General features: G+C 38.1%; 1 protein-coding gene across 6 annotated transcripts in view; it reads right to left on the reverse strand.

Moving 5' to 3' along the window:
- Positions 1-18235, reverse strand: part of MAST2 (microtubule associated serine/threonine kinase 2) — a 345729-nt gene that overhangs the window by 42111 nt on the left and 285383 nt on the right. For all 6 annotated transcript variants that reach the window (XM_039483465.1, XM_039483464.1, XM_039483463.1 and 3 more), the window contains 2 exons: positions 12312-12387; positions 11264-11473 (listed from right to left, as the gene is read on the reverse strand). In XM_039483465.1, the coding sequence (XP_039339399.1) occupies positions 11264-11473; positions 12312-12387 (286 nt within the window). The remainder of the gene's footprint in view (positions 1-11263; positions 11474-12311; positions 12388-18235) is intronic.

An 18235-nucleotide genomic window follows, 5' to 3' on the forward strand; every position in this document is an offset into this window, starting at 1 on the left:
ATTCCCTTTTTCAAGCAATGAACATGCTAGAGGCCTTTTTTGTTATGAGTTACCTGAAAATCTCCCTTAGCCATGGTGGCTTTTTAATTTAAACGAAGATTTCTAGTCTAACTATTAGATGTTATCACTGGAACTGTTTTCCTTTCCAGGGTGCTGAATTCTAGAGAATGATGTATATTTAAATGTGAAGTTTTAAAGTTTACTTCTACAGTTTTGCATGTATTTCCTGCTTATTATGGAAGATCTTAACGTGTATTTTTTTTCCAATTTCATTCTTCTTATTCTGCCAATCAAATTGTTAATACCTGATGTACAGTGCACAGAAGGAGAACACAAAGTACATAGAAAATACATTTGCTGTTGACAAATTTTATTCCTGTAGGACAACAAGTTTTTGCCATTTCACTATAAACTCAATGCTTAGTTTCATCAAGGTTTTCCTTTTCTTTTTATAAGAAAGCAACTAAAGTAATGCCTAGAAAATATGTAGACAGATTCTGAGAGGTACAAAAAGACCATTTTCCTTCTTGCTTGCTCTGTCCTAGAATGGCTACAGCACAAGATCCAAAGCACATGTAAATAATACTTCACGATGCAGGTTGATAAGGGACTGCCAGCCTCCAGTTCTCTAAAGGTATTCAGAATAAACTGGCAAACTACCACTAAGATCTCGTAGACTATACATTCTGCTTTAGCCCAGCCACGGAAACAGAGTCCTGAACTGGCTGGGTGACAAACATTACCTCTGAGCTTTTCAGTTGCCTGCAGGCATGATATTTTATCAACAAGGATTCAGGTGGCAAGAAACAGAGGTTCATTTAATAGTGCTCATTAAAACAAAAATAAAAAATCCATACACGTTTGAGAAAACAGACAGCGTTGGTAGCCACTAAGGAAGGGTAAAAGCACAGGGAAGCCTGGATTCTGAACTGGAAAACCATAAAGTACAATTTAAAAAGGTATGTTCTCACAATTTCTTACTAAAGCTTTTTCCTTTGGAAAATAAGCTATTGCTTAATCTGGAATAGGTTATTATTGTTTAACAGGTCATGTGAGAATACAGTGTTAAAATTTTAATCTAAAACAAAAGGATTTATCTATACAAAAGATGTATCTATACTGATACATCAACCAAAGAGAACACAGGAGATGCTTTGTGGGTATATTACAAATGAAAGTAACAGAGAATAACATTTTGAAACCCATAACTACTTGACAGATTTTTAATAGAATGTATTTCAAAGCTAATTACTAAATAGTAAACAGACAATTATCTAACTGGGGACACTTTGTATTCTCTCCTCTGCGCCACAGTATAACACCCAGTTAAAATAATGAGACAAAGCATGAATTTTGGATAAAATTTCAGTGTCTTCATATTCAAAAGGATTTTTTTTTATAGATCATCATAGGTTATCTATATTTAAATAACTAAAACATTAACCACAGTGTATTATTTCTGATACAAGAGCCATGCAAATGGAATGTCAATTTACTTCCAGATAATGTAAATTATGTAGAAAAACCTATTTATCCTTTTGCATCTATATTTATATTGTCAAAGGCAATTTATTATTATAAATCTAGCTGTATTGTTTTCATCCTTTCGAAGTCACTAAGACGACACAGACAAAATATTCTTAAAAATATAACTGATTCAATCAGGTGTTCTGTTCTGAAAATGAAACACTAACTCATGTCTGTCAAATGATAAAGAAAGGCTAAAAAAAGATTGAGAACTACAGGATTACAAAAATCAAACACAACTTGTAAGAGCCACTCAGCCATAGTCTCTGCACAGCGCTGTTGTTCCAAGATCCTCAGTAAAATTGCTTCTTCTTGTTTCCTTCTCTCACAGGATAGTCCAGACATCTCTACAGATGTCTTGTTTACAATCTGCCCCAGTTATAGTATCTCAAAATCACAGGCTTATATACCAAACAACTGCCTGCTTCTACCATGCACCTTGGTATGATGCATGCCATCTAATTAGCAGTTCTCAATGACGACATGCTTGTCTGAAGGTTGCTGGTGTCATTTCAGGGTTTTTGTTTTGTTTTTCTTGAGGGGAGGGGAGCATAGGGGTTACGGGTGGAGGCTGATGCCATTCCTGTACACACCAAGCTATTTCCAGTGACACATGTATAGGAGGTAGAGATGGGTAATTTACAAAGCGATTCCCTTATCTGAAAGACCCATCCGTCACTAACTGTAGCCACTGAGGCATGAAATTAAAATCACCGTCCTCCCCTGGGGTTCAGCAGGACCAATGACTGGAATATGCAAGTCACAACACTGTAATTGAGCTAATATACTGATACAAACCAAAACAGCAGAGCTGCAGTGCCAAGAACCAATACATTTCACTTATGTGTTAATTAAGAAAGCAATTCCAATTTTCAAGTGGGCAATATAAAATCAGCATAATATAATCGTAATAAGGCCCCTTTTTCTTTGTTTCATTTACAGATACACCTGCATATCCCTAATCTTTCTTTCCATCAGAAAATCTGACTAATTGTGTAAATATTCAATATTGCCAATTCAACTCATTTTACCTGGTTAGTCATTGCATCAGCGCAGTAACTGACTAACCTTTTGTTCTGAACTCTGTTTCTACTTTGTTTCATGAGGTAAAAGATAAAGAAATCAATACTATGGATTCGTATAAGAAGGCTTTTACTTTATTTTCTAATATTCTGACTTCAAACTTTAAGCTTCTCATGAAAGTTATGCCTAAAAAATTATTTTGAATTCATGCCTACTTCAGGAAGTCCACCTGATAAATCCAATTATTTAATAAACCAAATACTTCTAGGCTAAAATATGACACTTTATACTTACATACAAATGAATTAATCTTGTGCGCCATGGTAACATTTTGGTATTTTATAACAAGAACTGGTATGTAAGTGCCTCTAAGTTTTCTGTCTTGCTATATCCACATCAGCTATGTCTGAATATTTTATTCTTTATATTGTACTTACTCTTTGCTTTATGATGAAGTTTTTGTACAATTTGAACCATCCTTAATATGCATCATTTTCATTAAAGTTTAATATTTTCTTTTCCCTATGACTTGAAATTCCGGCTTTTAAAAAAATCTGATTATCCAGGGTTTTGTTTTAAATGTACTTTATCCTTTAAAATATTCTTCCTTTAGAAGAACAGATTTTGCTAAACTACGTACCATCCACTGACCTTCTGCAGACTAATTTCCTTGTTCTGTGATAAAGACATTTGGTTCCCTGATGCTGCCACAGTTTATGCAAATACTGTAGATAAACAATGGACTATATTGCATAGACTGTTCCACACTGCAGCAGTGAGTGCAATTTATAATAGTTCTCATTGTATCTATTATTTGTATATAGTGCTATAAATGTGCACAGCATCTTAAAAACTAACCAAAGGTGAGTACCCTGCTCTCAAGAGCTCACGGTCTAAACATAGTAACCGATGTCTTGAAGTATTCTCACGTTAGTAGCTCAGTTCTGTCTCTGAAAGAAATCACACTGACATGTCTTTGCATTTAATCTGAAATATCCTGAATGTGTCCTTTCATAGTTTGGGGGGCATCTAAGGGAGAATGGAAAAGAAAAGGTAGGGAAGAAAGGGATTCATACGCATTCAAAAAGCAATGAAAAAGAGAAGACACAGGAGTGAGAGGAGAGAGTAAAGCAAGGGGAAGAGAGGTGGAAATAAAAGTGTCTGGTTTTCTCTCAGCTTCTCTCTAACCTCCTTGTCCTCTCCCACTATTCCCTTTCAGTCCTTTCCCTCCTAAAGGAAGCATCTTGCTTCAGGTTTATGCCTCAGCTCTTGAAAGGGATAACCTCAAGAAAGAGGTCCTTGGCAACAAGTCATCGGAACCAGCATGCATTCTTGCAAACAGTCAACCTCCAGGCAGTACTATTATTATTATTATTATGCTAGCACTGAGGGAACCAATCTTATCTCTCCCTGTTCTTGTCCTCATTTCTCCTTTAGGTAATGGGGGGGGGCTAGAGTCAATTTAAGAAAATCAATTAAAATTAAGAAGAATCGACTTGCCCTGATCCTGCGGAAGAAGCTAACGGAGAGGGGGCAGGGCAGCTCCTGACTGTCAATTACTGTAGAAGCGTGGAGATGATTGCCGTACCTTATACAGTAACAGTTCAATGTCAGCTCTCCTTGTGCTTGGCGAGAGAGGTAAAAGGGAAGGCTCTTTTGGAAGCATCACTCATGGGGTAAAGGGAAGAAATGGGAAATGTGTCTGACCAGCCACACTCTTCTCCCAGGGCAGGGTCGACCTCCCCAGATCTGAGGGTGAGCTTAAAGGTGGGGAGAGGAAAAGGTCAGACTCAGCCCCAAACTTTGACAGTACAGCAAAGGGCTGCTCTACTAGGGAGCAGAAAAGCTGTTTGTGGGAGAATTCGAAGCTCAGGTGGGCAGCGTCTAGAGACAGCAAAGCCGGTTATAGTTCTCCCCGCTGCTCCTTGAAATCTGAGGTATTGTGGGGATATGTGCTTGCCTCAAACATGATCTCTGTCTGCCAATCTATCACTTTGTGGAGACAGGGGCATGGGTGTCTGCTCCCTCACTCCAAGAGGAGGGTGGTTTTTTTTGTTTTTTTGCTGGGAGGAGGAGAGTTTGCCCTGATCTTTCTTTCTACTCTTTTTTTTCCCCAACTACCTCAGAACTAGGCAGGTGGGGAGTGCTGGATCATGACCCTCATGCCCAGCTGACTGCAGGAGTTGGGCTGCCTTCCATTTCCTCCCCAGTGCTGTTGCTAGAAGGGAACCCTAGGAATGTCCTCTCAAATGTTATAGTAAAGGATGGGTTTTGTTTCCATAAGAGAAAAGAGACTCACTCTTTTAAATTCACCATTAAAAAAACCCATCTAAATATAAAAAATAGTCTCATTCAATTAGAGAAGACAGAGATGGAAAGAACCTATTACATCATTCAATCCCTCTCCCTGACAATGCTAGGTTGTTCTCCACCGAACATTTTCAAATGTATTTGTCAGGTCTAGGCTTAAAAGACCCAACTGATGGAGCTTCACCACTTTCCTTGGGAGATTATTCTGCATTCCAGATATCCCAAGCACAGCAGCAGGCCACCAGAAATAGTACTTTGATAGTCAATGAAGAGATATCCTTTTAAATAGCTTAAACTAGGCCAGTGAGAGCATTCCAGACCATGTTTATGTCCCTCAAGAGGTACAAGAGATTTGATATTTGGTTTCAATTATCAACTAGCAATTTTAAAATCAAGACTCGATGTTTTTCTAAAATATCTGCTCTACGAATTATTTTGGGGAAGGTCCGTGGCCTGTGTTATATGAGAGATCAGAGTTATATGATCACAATGGTCCCTTCTGGCCTTGGATTCTATGAACTGCCTTGTGAAATCTATCGATATCTCGCTGAACTCTGAGTGGCACGTTGCCCATATCACTGCAGAATACTACCATTGCCAAAGGGTTGATAAGTTATGGCATTAATTCCCAAGTCCAGTCCACCATTTGAGTACTACAAGATATCTCTTGCCAAGAAAAGTGTAGGATTGATATTTGGTTTAACACATCAGACAGCAAAGGTTTCTATACTCTCACATAGGGTCCTGGTCTACGATTGGCTCTCTTAGGGCTTGTCTACACTACCCGCCGGATCAGCGGGCAGCGATCGATCCAGCGGGGGTCGATTTATCACATTTAGTATAGACGCGATAAATCAACCGCTGAGCGCTCGCCCATTGAATCTGGTACTCCACCAGAACAAGTATCAGAGGGGTAGCCGTGTTAGTCTGGTTCTGTAGAAGCAGCAAAGAATCCTGTGGCACCTTATAGACTAACAGAACCAGAACAAGGAGCGCAAGCGGAGTCAATGGAAGAGCACCAGCTGTCGACTTACCACAGTGAAGACACCACTGTAAGTAGATCCAAGTACGCTGACTTCAGCTACGCTAGTCACATAGTTGAAGTTGCGCATCTTAGATTGACCCCGCGCGGTACTGTAGACAAGCCCTTTGTGCTACCACAATAAAATTAAGATGAGGAGGTGACGGCAGCGGCAGTAGTAGTAATACTTCTTCATGGAGGTTGACTGTTTGAAAGAATACATCCTGGCTATGACAACTTGTCTGCAAAGACCTTTCTCTTGAGGTTATCCCTTTCAAAAGCTAAAGCATAAACCTGAAGCAGCACCTTTAGGAATAACCAGTCCCTGATTCAGAAATCACTGCTACTGGGAAGTGAAATAAGGCATACATTAACCAGTTCACCAGCTCTGGGATACCAACAGAACCTCAGCCACTCTGCAGTCATCATGATACAATTCCTTGAGGACCCAGCTATCACAGAATCGTACAACTGGAGCGGATCTTGAGAGGTCATCTAGTCCAGTCCCTTGCACTCATGACAGAACTAAGTATTTTCTGAATCATCCCTGACAGGTGTTTGTCTAACCTGCTCTTAAAAATCTCCAGTGATGGAGATTCCACAACCTCTGTAGGCAATTTATTCCAGTGCTTAACCACTCTGACAGTTAGGAAGTTTTTCCTAATGTCCAGCCTAAACCTCCCTTCCTGCAATTCAAGTCCATTACTTCTTGTCCTATCCTCAGAGGTTAAGGACATGTTTTTCTCCCTCTTCCTTGTAACAACCTTTTATGTACTTAAAAACTGTTATCATGTCCCCTCTCAGTCTTCTCTTCTCCAGACTAAACAAAACCAATTTTTTTCATCTTCCCTCATAAGTTATGCTTTCTAGACCTTTAATCATTTTTGTTGCTCTTTTCTGGACTTTCTCCAATTTGTCCACATCTTTCCTGAAATGTGGCACTCAGAACTGGACACAATACTCCAGTTGAGGCCTAATCAGCATGGAGTAGACCGAAAGAATTACTTCTCGTGTCTTGCTTACAAAACTCCCATTATACATCCCAGAATTATGTTTGCTTTTCTAGCAATAGTGTATTACTGTTGACTCATATTTAGCTTGTGGTCCACTATGATCCCCAGATCCCTTTCCACAGTACTCCTTCCTAGGCAGTCATTCCCCATTTTGTATGTGTGCAACTGATATACAGGTGTATCTGTGGAGTACTTTGCATTTGTCCTTATTCAATTTCATCCTATTTACTTTGCACCGTTTCTCCAGTTTGTCCAGATCATTTTGAATTTTAATCCTATCCTCCAAAGCACTTGCAACTCCTCCCTGCTTGGTATCATTTGTAAACTTTATAAAAGTGTACTCTCTATATCATTATCTAAACCATTGATGAAGATGAACAGACCTGGACCCAGAAATGATTCCCACTCAATACGCCCTTTCAGCTTGAGTGTGAACCACTCATAACTACTCACTGGGAATGATTTTCCAACTAGTTATGCATCCACCTTATAGTAGCTTCATCTAGGCCAGTGGTTCTCAACCTGTGGCCCATGGGCTGCTTGCGGACCAATCAGTACACAGCTGTGGCCCACAAGTAGTACTGGATGAGGCCCATAATGATAAATAGGTTGAGAACCACTGATCTAGGCTGTATTTCCTTAGTTTATGAGGACATCATGTGATACAGTATCAAAAGCCTTACTAAAGTTAAGATATACCACATCTACTGCTTCTCCCCATCCACAAGGCTTGTTACTCTGTCAAAGAAAGATATTAGGTTGGTTTGACATGATTTGTTCTTGAAAAATCCTTGTTGACTGTTACTTATCTCACTATCTTCTAATCTAGGTGTCTGCAAATTGATTGCTTAATTATGTGCTCCATTACCTTTCCAGGTACTGAAGCTACGCTGACTCATCTGTAATTCCCTGGGTTGTCCTTGTTTCCCTTTTAATAGATTGGCACTATATTTGCCCTTTTCCAGTCCTCTGGAACCTCTCCTGCCTTCCATGACTTTTCAAACATAATTGATAAAGGCTCAGATATCTCCTCAGTCTGCTTCTTGAGTATTCTAGGATGTATTTCATCAGTGGACTTGAAGACATCTAACTTGTCTAAATAATTTTTAAGTTGTTCTTTCCGTATTTTAGCCTCTGATCCTACCTTATTTTCACTGGCATTCACTATGTTAGATGTCCAATCGCTACTAACCTTTTTGGTGAAAACTGAAACAAAAAAGTCATTTAGCACTTCTGCCATTTCCACATTTTCTGTTATTGTTCCCCCCTTTCTCCTCCCCCACCCGCTCACTGAATAATGGGCCTAACCTGTTCTTGGTCTTCCTCTTGCTGCTAATGTATTTGTAAACTGTTTTCTTGTTACCCTTTATGTCTCTAGCTATTTAATCTCGTTTTGTGCCTTGGCCTTTCTAATTTTGTCTCTACATACTTGTGTTATTTGTTTCTATTCATCCTGGCAAACAGAGGCTAGGGACACCATCCCTGCCCATCCTGGCCAATAACCATTGATGGACCTATCCTCCATGAATTTATCTAGTTCTTTTTTGAACCCTGTTATGGTGCTTGACTTTCACAACATCCTCTGGCAAGGAGTTTCACAGATTGACTGTGTGTTGTGTGAAGAAATACTTCCTTTTATTTGTTTTAAACCTGCTGCCTATTAATTGCATTTGGTGACCCCTAGTTCTTGTGTTATGAGAAGTAGTAAACAACACTTCCTTATCTACTTTCTCTACACCAGTCATGATTTTATAGACCTCAATCATATCTCCCCTTAGCCGTCTCTTTTCCAAGCTGAAAAGTCCCAGTCTTATTAATCTCTCCTCATACGGAAGCCATTCCATACCCCTCATCATTTTTGTTGCACTTGGCATGATAAAGTTCTGCTCTACTGAGTGCGGTGTCTGAACTCAGCTATGGATTTACCCACCAGAGACATAGCTTCTGAAACTGAAATTGAGTTCCCATTTTCATGTGTATATCTGTTGCCTGTTAGCCCATCTGTCTCATCGCTTAGGTCCTGAGCTATGCGAGTGGTTGACAGATTTTTTTTTCCACAGAAGTCATCAGTAGGTGCAACTCTTCAGTGATGTCTTTGCTTCTTGTGCCTCCTTGTCAGTTTCTCTAAAGAGCTGTGGTTGCATTGTCTAACCGGACTCACACTGAGGTGTTGCTTAGCTTGTCCTGGAAGCTTGCGCTGCTCACATTTCTAGTCTAGTCTAATTTTCACATTTCCTTTTAAAGACCATCACTCCTGGACAACTTCTTTGGTGAGATACAACCCCTCCATTCCTACAGACTGGAATCTCTGGTCAGCTTTTTCCACTGTGGGTTATCAGGTCTTGTCATTCTGACACCGCCTGAGGGGCAGCCTGACAGAGGGATGTAGCAACAAAAGTTTCTGTAAGTCCACCAAATCTAGACTCATTCAGATGCACATAAAGGGCTAGAGAGCTCATGTGGAAGTGTGCTCATCTGATCATATCCAGGGATCCGTGTGATGGAGCCAAGAGCGTGCAAACAATACCACACCAAGACTAGCTCTGATTGTAGTGAAACCTGTATTTGCTATTGAAATTTGTGATACTTGCCCTGGAACATAAAGACACATCCTACTTTTGTGCTAAACTAAACTTCCAAACACACAAGCATCTCAGGTGGTGTCTGGGAACCCTTTTCATGACAATCCAGCCACATAGCTCTAGGAAGGAGAACTCACTGGCAATGGCATTCCTGGATGGTATTTAAGAACTAGTCTTCACTGTCACTTTCATGAATGCTACAAATTCACTTGCCAATAAATAATTAAAACACTCCTCTGCTCTGCTAAGTCCTCAACAAAAAAAAAGGTTAACTGTTGTTACTTGCAAATGTCACAAGGTTATCTCTGAGGGCTTTAACAACAATGCACTTCCTAGTAATTAATTCATACTCTTAAGAGAAGAAACATGAAGTATGAGTTAGACTAAACTGTGTAAGCAAAATACAAGATAAAGAACAGGATATTTAAGATCAGTATAAAAATCAATGTACCACTGAAATGTTATGTTCATAGTAGTTAGTTCTAACATATATAAGTGACATTTTTAAAAACCTCACAGATACCGTCACCAGCCATCCCCTTAGATTCTTGTGTTGTCAGAATTCTCCTCTTTATAATGGAAGATCTTTATGAAGACAAACTTGAGTTTTCTCTCCCAAGTAATTACAGCACATATCAAGAGGAGCTCTGTCTTCAAAAGGAGGTTGCTAAAGATTTTAGGTAATATGAGGAAGATTTCCTAGTATTTTGCACAGCTTTTTAATCTTCATACCATTTTCTCATGTACAGTGCCATTACCTGGAAAGAATGGCAACGGTGTACAAATTGCCAGAATTCACACCATGGGAGCTGCAAACTGCTCAGGGAAATATCTATGCAGCTCCACAGAACATATACAAAACATAACATAGAGAATAAACTAATTTTATTTCAAATAACTTAGCTCATCTCTCCCTTCTTACATCACTCGGCAATACCTGTGATCTTCCAAGATATGGAGGCTATAGGCATCATCACCTCCATAATATTCTAGCTCAACTGCTCCCTAACCAAGAAGCAAGAGTTAGAAAGTTGTTCCCAAGCCAAAACCTATATGGTAACAAATAGCACTATTGACAAACCTAACATGACAGCTGTGGCATATCTTTTTGATCCCTATAATTTGTTCTCTCCATCAAAATTAATTAGCAGAATTCCAGTCCAGCTTACATATAGGTAAAGCAGGCATTTAAACTGACATACAAACATTACCTTCTAGGGACATTTTTATCAAATATTTCTTTTATTTTATAGGAAACAGTGATTTTGTTTGAATAGTTGAAGTGCAATCAACATGTATTAAAGTTTGTGTTGTCCTGTGTTTTTGTTAATACTTTGAATGCTACAAAATACAATGCACAACTAAAATAAAAGAATTAAGTTCAACTTTTGAAAATCCTTTGTAAAATTTTTTTTTATAGTAACACTATTAACTATGACGTTTTTATTCCTTCAAGGCACTATCCTCATTAATAAGTCATTCAAATTCTTAAAGTACATGAAAGTAAAGCAATTTCTTTTACCTGGTTGAACCCAATTGTCACTAAAGGGTGAAGTCTCCACCAACTCATTCATGCACATTTCTTGATTTTTGTAAAATTGGAGTACAGAGGTAAAGCGATTTGCCCAAATATACCTGCTCCGTCAGTGGCAGACTCGGATGTTAACACTGGTCTCCTAACTCCCCACCTGGTGTCCTACCCACTGGCTCTCCCTAAACTCAAGGTTTTATTTATTGTTAAAGGTTTAATCAAAGCAACATATTATATATTTTCTGAGCAGACTTACATCCTGTAGGAGTTTCTCTAAGTTCTCCTGCAGCTCATAAAAGTACCGGGAAGTAATAAGTCCTTCACGTGATTTATCCAGGCAGTCTCTGGACAGCTCAATAACCTGATGATAAATGAAGCTTAGGACCCCATCTGCTAATTGCAGCACGTTCTCTGGAGCATTAGAAGCAATAAACTCAGCCAGCCGTTCCTCCATCTGTGCTGTGGCCTAAAAGCAAAGAATAAAAAGAAGACAAACTTACTTGAATTTTGCTATCCTGACATGTAAATGTGAACAGATAGGATGCTAACTGATACACTTTTTCATTGCCAAAATATACGACTGTTCAAGAAAGCTCAGTGATATCAGAATTCACAGAAAAAAAAATACTACCAACTAAGAGTTCTGGTTGTAATGATGTAAATTAACTTAAACATAATTAGAATCTTGTAGTAAAAAATCCAAGTTTCTGAAAGTCAGAACATTCAGTGTTAAGGGTCCATAGAAACCTCAACTCTGATTCTGTATCCCCCTGTGCTGTGCACACAGAATGGGAATCACAATATTAAATTTATTACAGGAGTGTCGCAGAATGCAAGGGTCTTGAAGAAGAATTTAGGTCAAGATTGCTGCAGAGTGCTCAGGGACCTTGACCATAATCAACTGCGATGTAACAAAACAAAGGTGATTATTTCAGATCAGGATTAAGCAGTGGGAGCAAGAGCACTTAGCAAAAAAGTTCCTATCTTCATGCACATTCCTTGTAAATAAATAGGGAAAGGGAAGAGGAATTCAGGAAATATGAAACTTACATAGTAATTGCTCACCAGGATGCTTTTTAAAGTTTTCCATCAGCAGTCCTCTAAACATTAATTCTGTTTTCTCAATTGTGAGATTAAAGTGAAAAACAGAGGATGAGTATGTCTGCAAACTCTGAACAAACTACACTGCTTAGAAACCATATGTAAGCAACTGGATCTCTCTCAAGTAAGTGCTTATGAATTAATTCTAAATGGTGTTGTTTAATACTTTCACTGAACAAATTGTTCAAAATATAGGTCCTTACCTTTGGAAACCTTTCTTTGTACACATGATTCATCATTACTATTTCGCTGTCAAAGGAAATCGGGGAACGACCAGGACTGAAGGGAAAAAAATATATTCATAATTTATAACTTTCACATGGATGGTAAAAAAACCAACCCCAAACAGCCATTGTGAGTGTGCTGCTTAGATCAGATATGGCCATCACAGGTTTGTCTTCCCTACGGAAAAAAAAGGAACGTTCTTAACTCAGGTTAAAATCCGCCTGAAGAGAAGACAATTTGTAGTTTTCACAAGAGTTAGCAGGTTGAAAACTACAAACTGCCTTGTCTTCACTAGAATTTTAACATCAATTAAGAACCCACATTCTTTTCAAAGTAAAGACAACATCAAATATACTGACATTTAAAACTGATGCACAGGCTTACAAATCCAATTGTAACTGTTTTACTGTTCCCAGTAGTGTGCTCCTCCATATTTCCCGCATTCCCACACATTTTCATTTAGCCCTCCTTGGCAACATTCGGAGACCCTGAAGGAGGAGAGCTCAGTTCCCTCCAGAGTCTGCCATGTTGAAAGGGGACATTGTAAAGTGAAGCAAGACACTAGGAGCTATGACGTTATTCACACCAAATTATATATATATATTTATTAACATCACTCCGTGCACACATTACATATTACACAATGTATGCAATACACTTTCATAAGTTAGCTTCTTGAAGACACTGAAAAACAAGACACTAAATCCTGACAGAAGCTAAGTCTGTATTACAGCTTGATTACATTGAAAAGATTTGTTGCATCTCATTTCATCACATCTGATGTTGGTATGTAATGCTATGACTCATTCCATGGTTAAGAGAAGCCAAAGGCTGAATGAAGTAATGCACATACAAATTAATTACACACGTAGTTACCGATTGCCTGCAGCACGCTACGGCTTCATTTTTCTGGTTCCATTGTTTTTATTTTCAAAATAAACTGTGACTTCCATTATAACACATTACATGGTTATTTGTTTTTATGATTTTAAGAGTATACATCTTGCTAAATATATATTCTCTATGTTAAAAGATAAATTATTTCTGGCCTGAACCAACTCAAACAGATAATTTAAAAGTTTCTTATGATGAGTGAAATATGTCTCTCAGAAAGGAACAAATATATCTGAAACTCTGCATGCGTTAGAGATACTATCCTGTAGCAAACCTATTTAAAGGCAAAAACATTGTCCTGGGAACAGTATATTTATAACCCTTCTGCAAAAGTTTTCTATTTTACCAGAAAAGAAAGCTCCTCCCCTCAACTCCTCTTAATTCTCACTTTCTTACGCACTGGTAGCTTCCCTGCCACACACACCTCCACCCCTTCCCCACATCCTTCCGCCCAGTTGCTGATGAATAGCCTTTTCACTATCCAGAATGACAGAGCACACAAAAAGCAGCGATAAAGTCCGATCAACTTCCAAATTACCACTGAAAACAAAATCCTCCCAATATAACATGTCAAATTAAATGTCTAATTCACTATGGCAAGATTGTGATGTAATATATTGCACTATAACATTTTATGTTGAGATTTAGTCTGGGAAACTACAGAAGTAATTATGTAGATAACTGACTAACCAAAGGCTATCAGGCAGACAAAACAGGTTATTTTATAACACCTTGGAGACAGATTACCAGGCAAAAAGAAAAATCAGAACCATTCAGATAACTGAATCCAGCGTGGGGGAATTGTAAAGGAATTTTAATATCATGAATAAAGTTAGTTCTGATATTTTTATTGACATGGCATCTGTTTGAGATGCAGAAGCTTTAGTCAAATATACTGTATAATATAATTTCACATTCAATATTGGAAAGTCAAGCTTCACAAGGCAATGCATTATTTTCTTTCAGAGTGGGGATAAACTTTGTGTGCATGCATAACATTTTAATATAGAAGGGTAGGACGTTTTTCTCTCTGTGTTCTGTGAGGGTCAATGGGGGGTAATTTGTTTATTGTCTGTGAGTTTTCCATTTCAGCAGAGCAGACATTAGGAGAATAATATCTGTCCCCTCAAGCTCACTAGCAGAATGAAAAACTACCTCAGTTTTACTTCCCCCTTTGTGAAATTACATTCCAACAGACCTTAAGTGGCACATCTCGCCAACACAGGTATCTGGATTTCTGCCTGTCAAAATACATATTCGTGAATCTGTATAAATTGAAAAATAGCAAATATGCAGCTACTCCAGGGAGTGACACTTCTATTAATAAATGAAGCCTTAGAAAACTGTAGTGCAGAAGGGACTAAATGAAAGCGAAATATTTCCTAATATGTAATTTTTCTCTCAATTTGACAGCTGCATTTATTAGAAAAATGCAGAGGAGCTCAAACCTGTGATCTTTTCTGTCTCACCCCTTTCAGAGAAGAGGGGATCTAATGAGGATGTATGAATAACATCACCTTTTTAAACTCAGTTTGCTTGGGAAACAATTAAAAACATATGCCTTAATCTTTTGTCACTGACACTAAAAATAATTTTAACAGCAACAAAGAGAATGTTATAAATCCACAGAGACATATGTGCATAAAATAAAAACCCTTGAGGCTTGAACCTGTTCCCTGTGAAGTCAATAACCAAATGACATGTCAATAGGAGCAGGATCGGTCCCCTAGACTGTGAATTTTACCAGCATACAAGATTATATGAAAGAACATTACCTAGAGAATTCACATACCACTTTTATGTTCAAACTCACAGAAAGCAAGAAGTGCAGTGTTAAAGAGAGACAACAGAGACACTGGATACAAGTGCCCAAAAGACACAGTAGCATTTCATAGACCTACTGTGTATAGCTTTTGGAAGCCATGTTATATTTCAAACTTAACTGTACATCTCTCTGTTTCTGCACTTTTGTTGTGGATGATCAAATACATACACTGCAAAAAACAAAAGTAGGGAAGAGAAAGAAGACAGAATACTAAGCTAAGACCACGACCAGCTAACATTTTAGAGGATGTGGGAGTATATTGCAAGGAAAAAAGTACAGAAAATTAAATGTGAAATTTAAGATTTACTCGTGAATATTTATTTAAGGATCACTTGCTGCATAATCACAACCATACAGCTGGTAAATTCTGTTCCAGTTTGAACAGACAATTTCTGTGGTACCACTGAGTAAGGAAATTCTGAGGCAAAGTGGTATACCTGGAGTGCCTCAGTGCAAGTTAGAATAAAAATCAGCTTTTCTAGATTACAGCAATACTTCTGCAGCCAAAGTTCTGGGAACAAACAGGAAGGCTGGCCCGAATCTGTGTATGCAGAGTGTTTTTTGCAGAGTGCTTTGCAAGCCCATTTCTGAGTTTGCCATAAGCATATTATTATTTATATGAAATGTGGCATGTTACTTTTTTATGTTTATTGAATTTATTTTACATAAGCCCCATACTATTTTTAGTGCATGAATGTAAATTATTTGCAGCTGGTTTTAGATTGTGGAACACAATTCAGACTAACATTTTGTTGCCCTGCTATTGGTTTCTTATGAACATGCAATAGGATTTAATATATTACTTCTAACAAGTCAAGATTGTTAGCAAAGAAAATAACTGATTCTAACACAAATTTCTGAGGAAACAAAAATTAATTTGTTTTCTCCAAGAGATTTGCATTAGGACTGAAACCGGACCTCTTTACTATATTAAGATTATTTGAGCATATTAACAAAATATTGGACAAACGGGAACCAGTCAACAAAAATTTATCTGAATTTTCAAAAAGCCCTTGACAAAGTCACAAGTGACTTATGAAAACTAAGTAGTCACGGGGTGAGAGGTAAAGTACAGTCTTAGATTAGACAGAAAGCAGAGTAAGAATAAGTGGTTAATTTTCAACATGGCAAAACGTTAACAGTGGTGTGGCCCTAGGATCATGGATTCTTAATATATTTATTAATCTAGAAACGGGGATCAATAGTGAGGTGGAAAAGTTTACAGATTAGACAGTTATTTAGGCTAGTCGAGACTGGAGAGGACTGAAAAACTTTAACGTGATCTAAATAAACAAGATGAATGGCCAGCAGGATGGCAGATAAATATTGACAAATACAAGGTAATGTCCATTGGAGGGAATCATTTTAACTACTAAAACTAAAACTACTAAATTAACTGTAACCACTCAGGAAAAAGACTTGGGGTTTGTGGTCAGATCAAAGAAAATCTCTGCTCAATATGCAGCACACCAGTCAAGAAAGGAAACAAAATGTTAGGATACATAAAGAACAGGATGAAAAAATACTAAAAATCAAATAAATCAATTGAACATTGTCTTCTGGAGAAGTTTTGGTCAACTTATCTCAGAAAGGATATAGCAGAAATAGAAATTGTTTAGACAAAGGCAATAGAAATGATTAAAAGCGTGGGAAAACTTTCCATGCAAAGAAAGATTGAAAGATTTAAATTGCTTTGCTTAGACAGAAGGCATGCTAGAGGTAAAATAATGAATCGTATGGAAGGCAAATAGGAACACCCAATTTTACCTTTTCTCATCACAGGAGGGCCAGGGGATGGTCAGTGAAATTGAAAGGCAACAAATTTTAAAATATTTTTTTAAATGTTCCCTTTTTATCAAATACAATGCATGATTAACCTATGGAACTCACTGCCGTGAAATATCACCAAGGCCAAGAATTTAATACAGTTCAAAAAAGTTTAGCCCTATCTCTCTCTCTCTCTCTATATATATATATATATAAACTTCCAAAGTTACTTTCAATATGATAAAGTACATTCTTCTGAAACTTGTGGTACTGGTCACTATCTGAAGTCTTGATCCTACAAAGTGATAAATCAATGAGACCACTCACATGCTTAAAATTGAGCGTATACTGAAGTGCTTTTCTGGGTTAGGTTAGTGAGCTCAGAACTCTGCAGGACTGAATTTTGAGACAAGTACTGTACTAGGTGAACCACTAGTCTGGTCTGGTGGGCAATTTCTATGTTCCCTTCCAATAATCAGAATGCATTAATAAGAAAAATAAAGGGTTACTTATTGGTAACTGTTGTTCTTTGAGAGTTATCTCTGTGCAGTCACACTTCAGGGTCTAGCAACGAACTATGGAACTGCATAAAAAAAGCCATGTCTGCTGCAGGAGTACTCTCATGCTATGATTTCATTAGCTCTATTTACATCCACCCGACCACCTCAGTTCCTTCTCCCTAGCCTGCAGAGTCCTGAAACAGAAAGACCTCTTAAGGCATAGGGGAAGGCGAGTGAGCAGCGTGAATGCTGAGGCAACTCTTGAAGAATAAGTTACCAGTAACTAACTTTCTTTTCTTCTTCGATGGCCTCTGCGCAGTCTCACTTACAGAAGATTAGAAAATAGTGCCCTTATCGGCAAAAATGGACAGTAGGACTGCATTACCAAACTGAGCATCACAGCATGAGGCCCAGTCCAAACAGTAATGCTTAGTAAAAACATGGACAGAATTTCACCTTGTTGCTTTGCATATCTCTGCAATAGGAATCTGTCTCTGACAATCTACAGAGGCAGCTGTGGCCCTAGTAGAGCACATCTTTACACCAAGACGTACTGGTTTTCTGGCTAAGGACTAAAATGCTCAATATCTCTCTTAATCCAGTGGGAAAGAATTTGTTTATTAATGTCTAGCACTAACGGTTTTCACACCCATTCAAGTAGATTTGGTGCTGACATCCTCTTCCAACAATGCAACAGTTTCCTACCATCAAGGGAGCAAAATTCAGTAACAGGAGAAACACTTGGGAACAAAATTCACACAAGTAGTAGCGAAATTAGCAAATTTAATCTGTAACACTTGTAGATCATCATCTGAGAGTATAATGGTACAATGGACAAACAAAGTTTTATCCACTTTAAATCCTGAATGTTAAATCTCAAGAAAATAACTGTATCCACTCTTGAGAGTGTGCGGCT

Source organism: Mauremys reevesii, linkage group 8, assembly GCF_016161935.1.
Source record: "Mauremys reevesii isolate NIE-2019 linkage group 8, ASM1616193v1, whole genome shotgun sequence".
NCBI lineage: Eukaryota > Metazoa > Chordata > Testudines > Geoemydidae > Mauremys > Mauremys reevesii.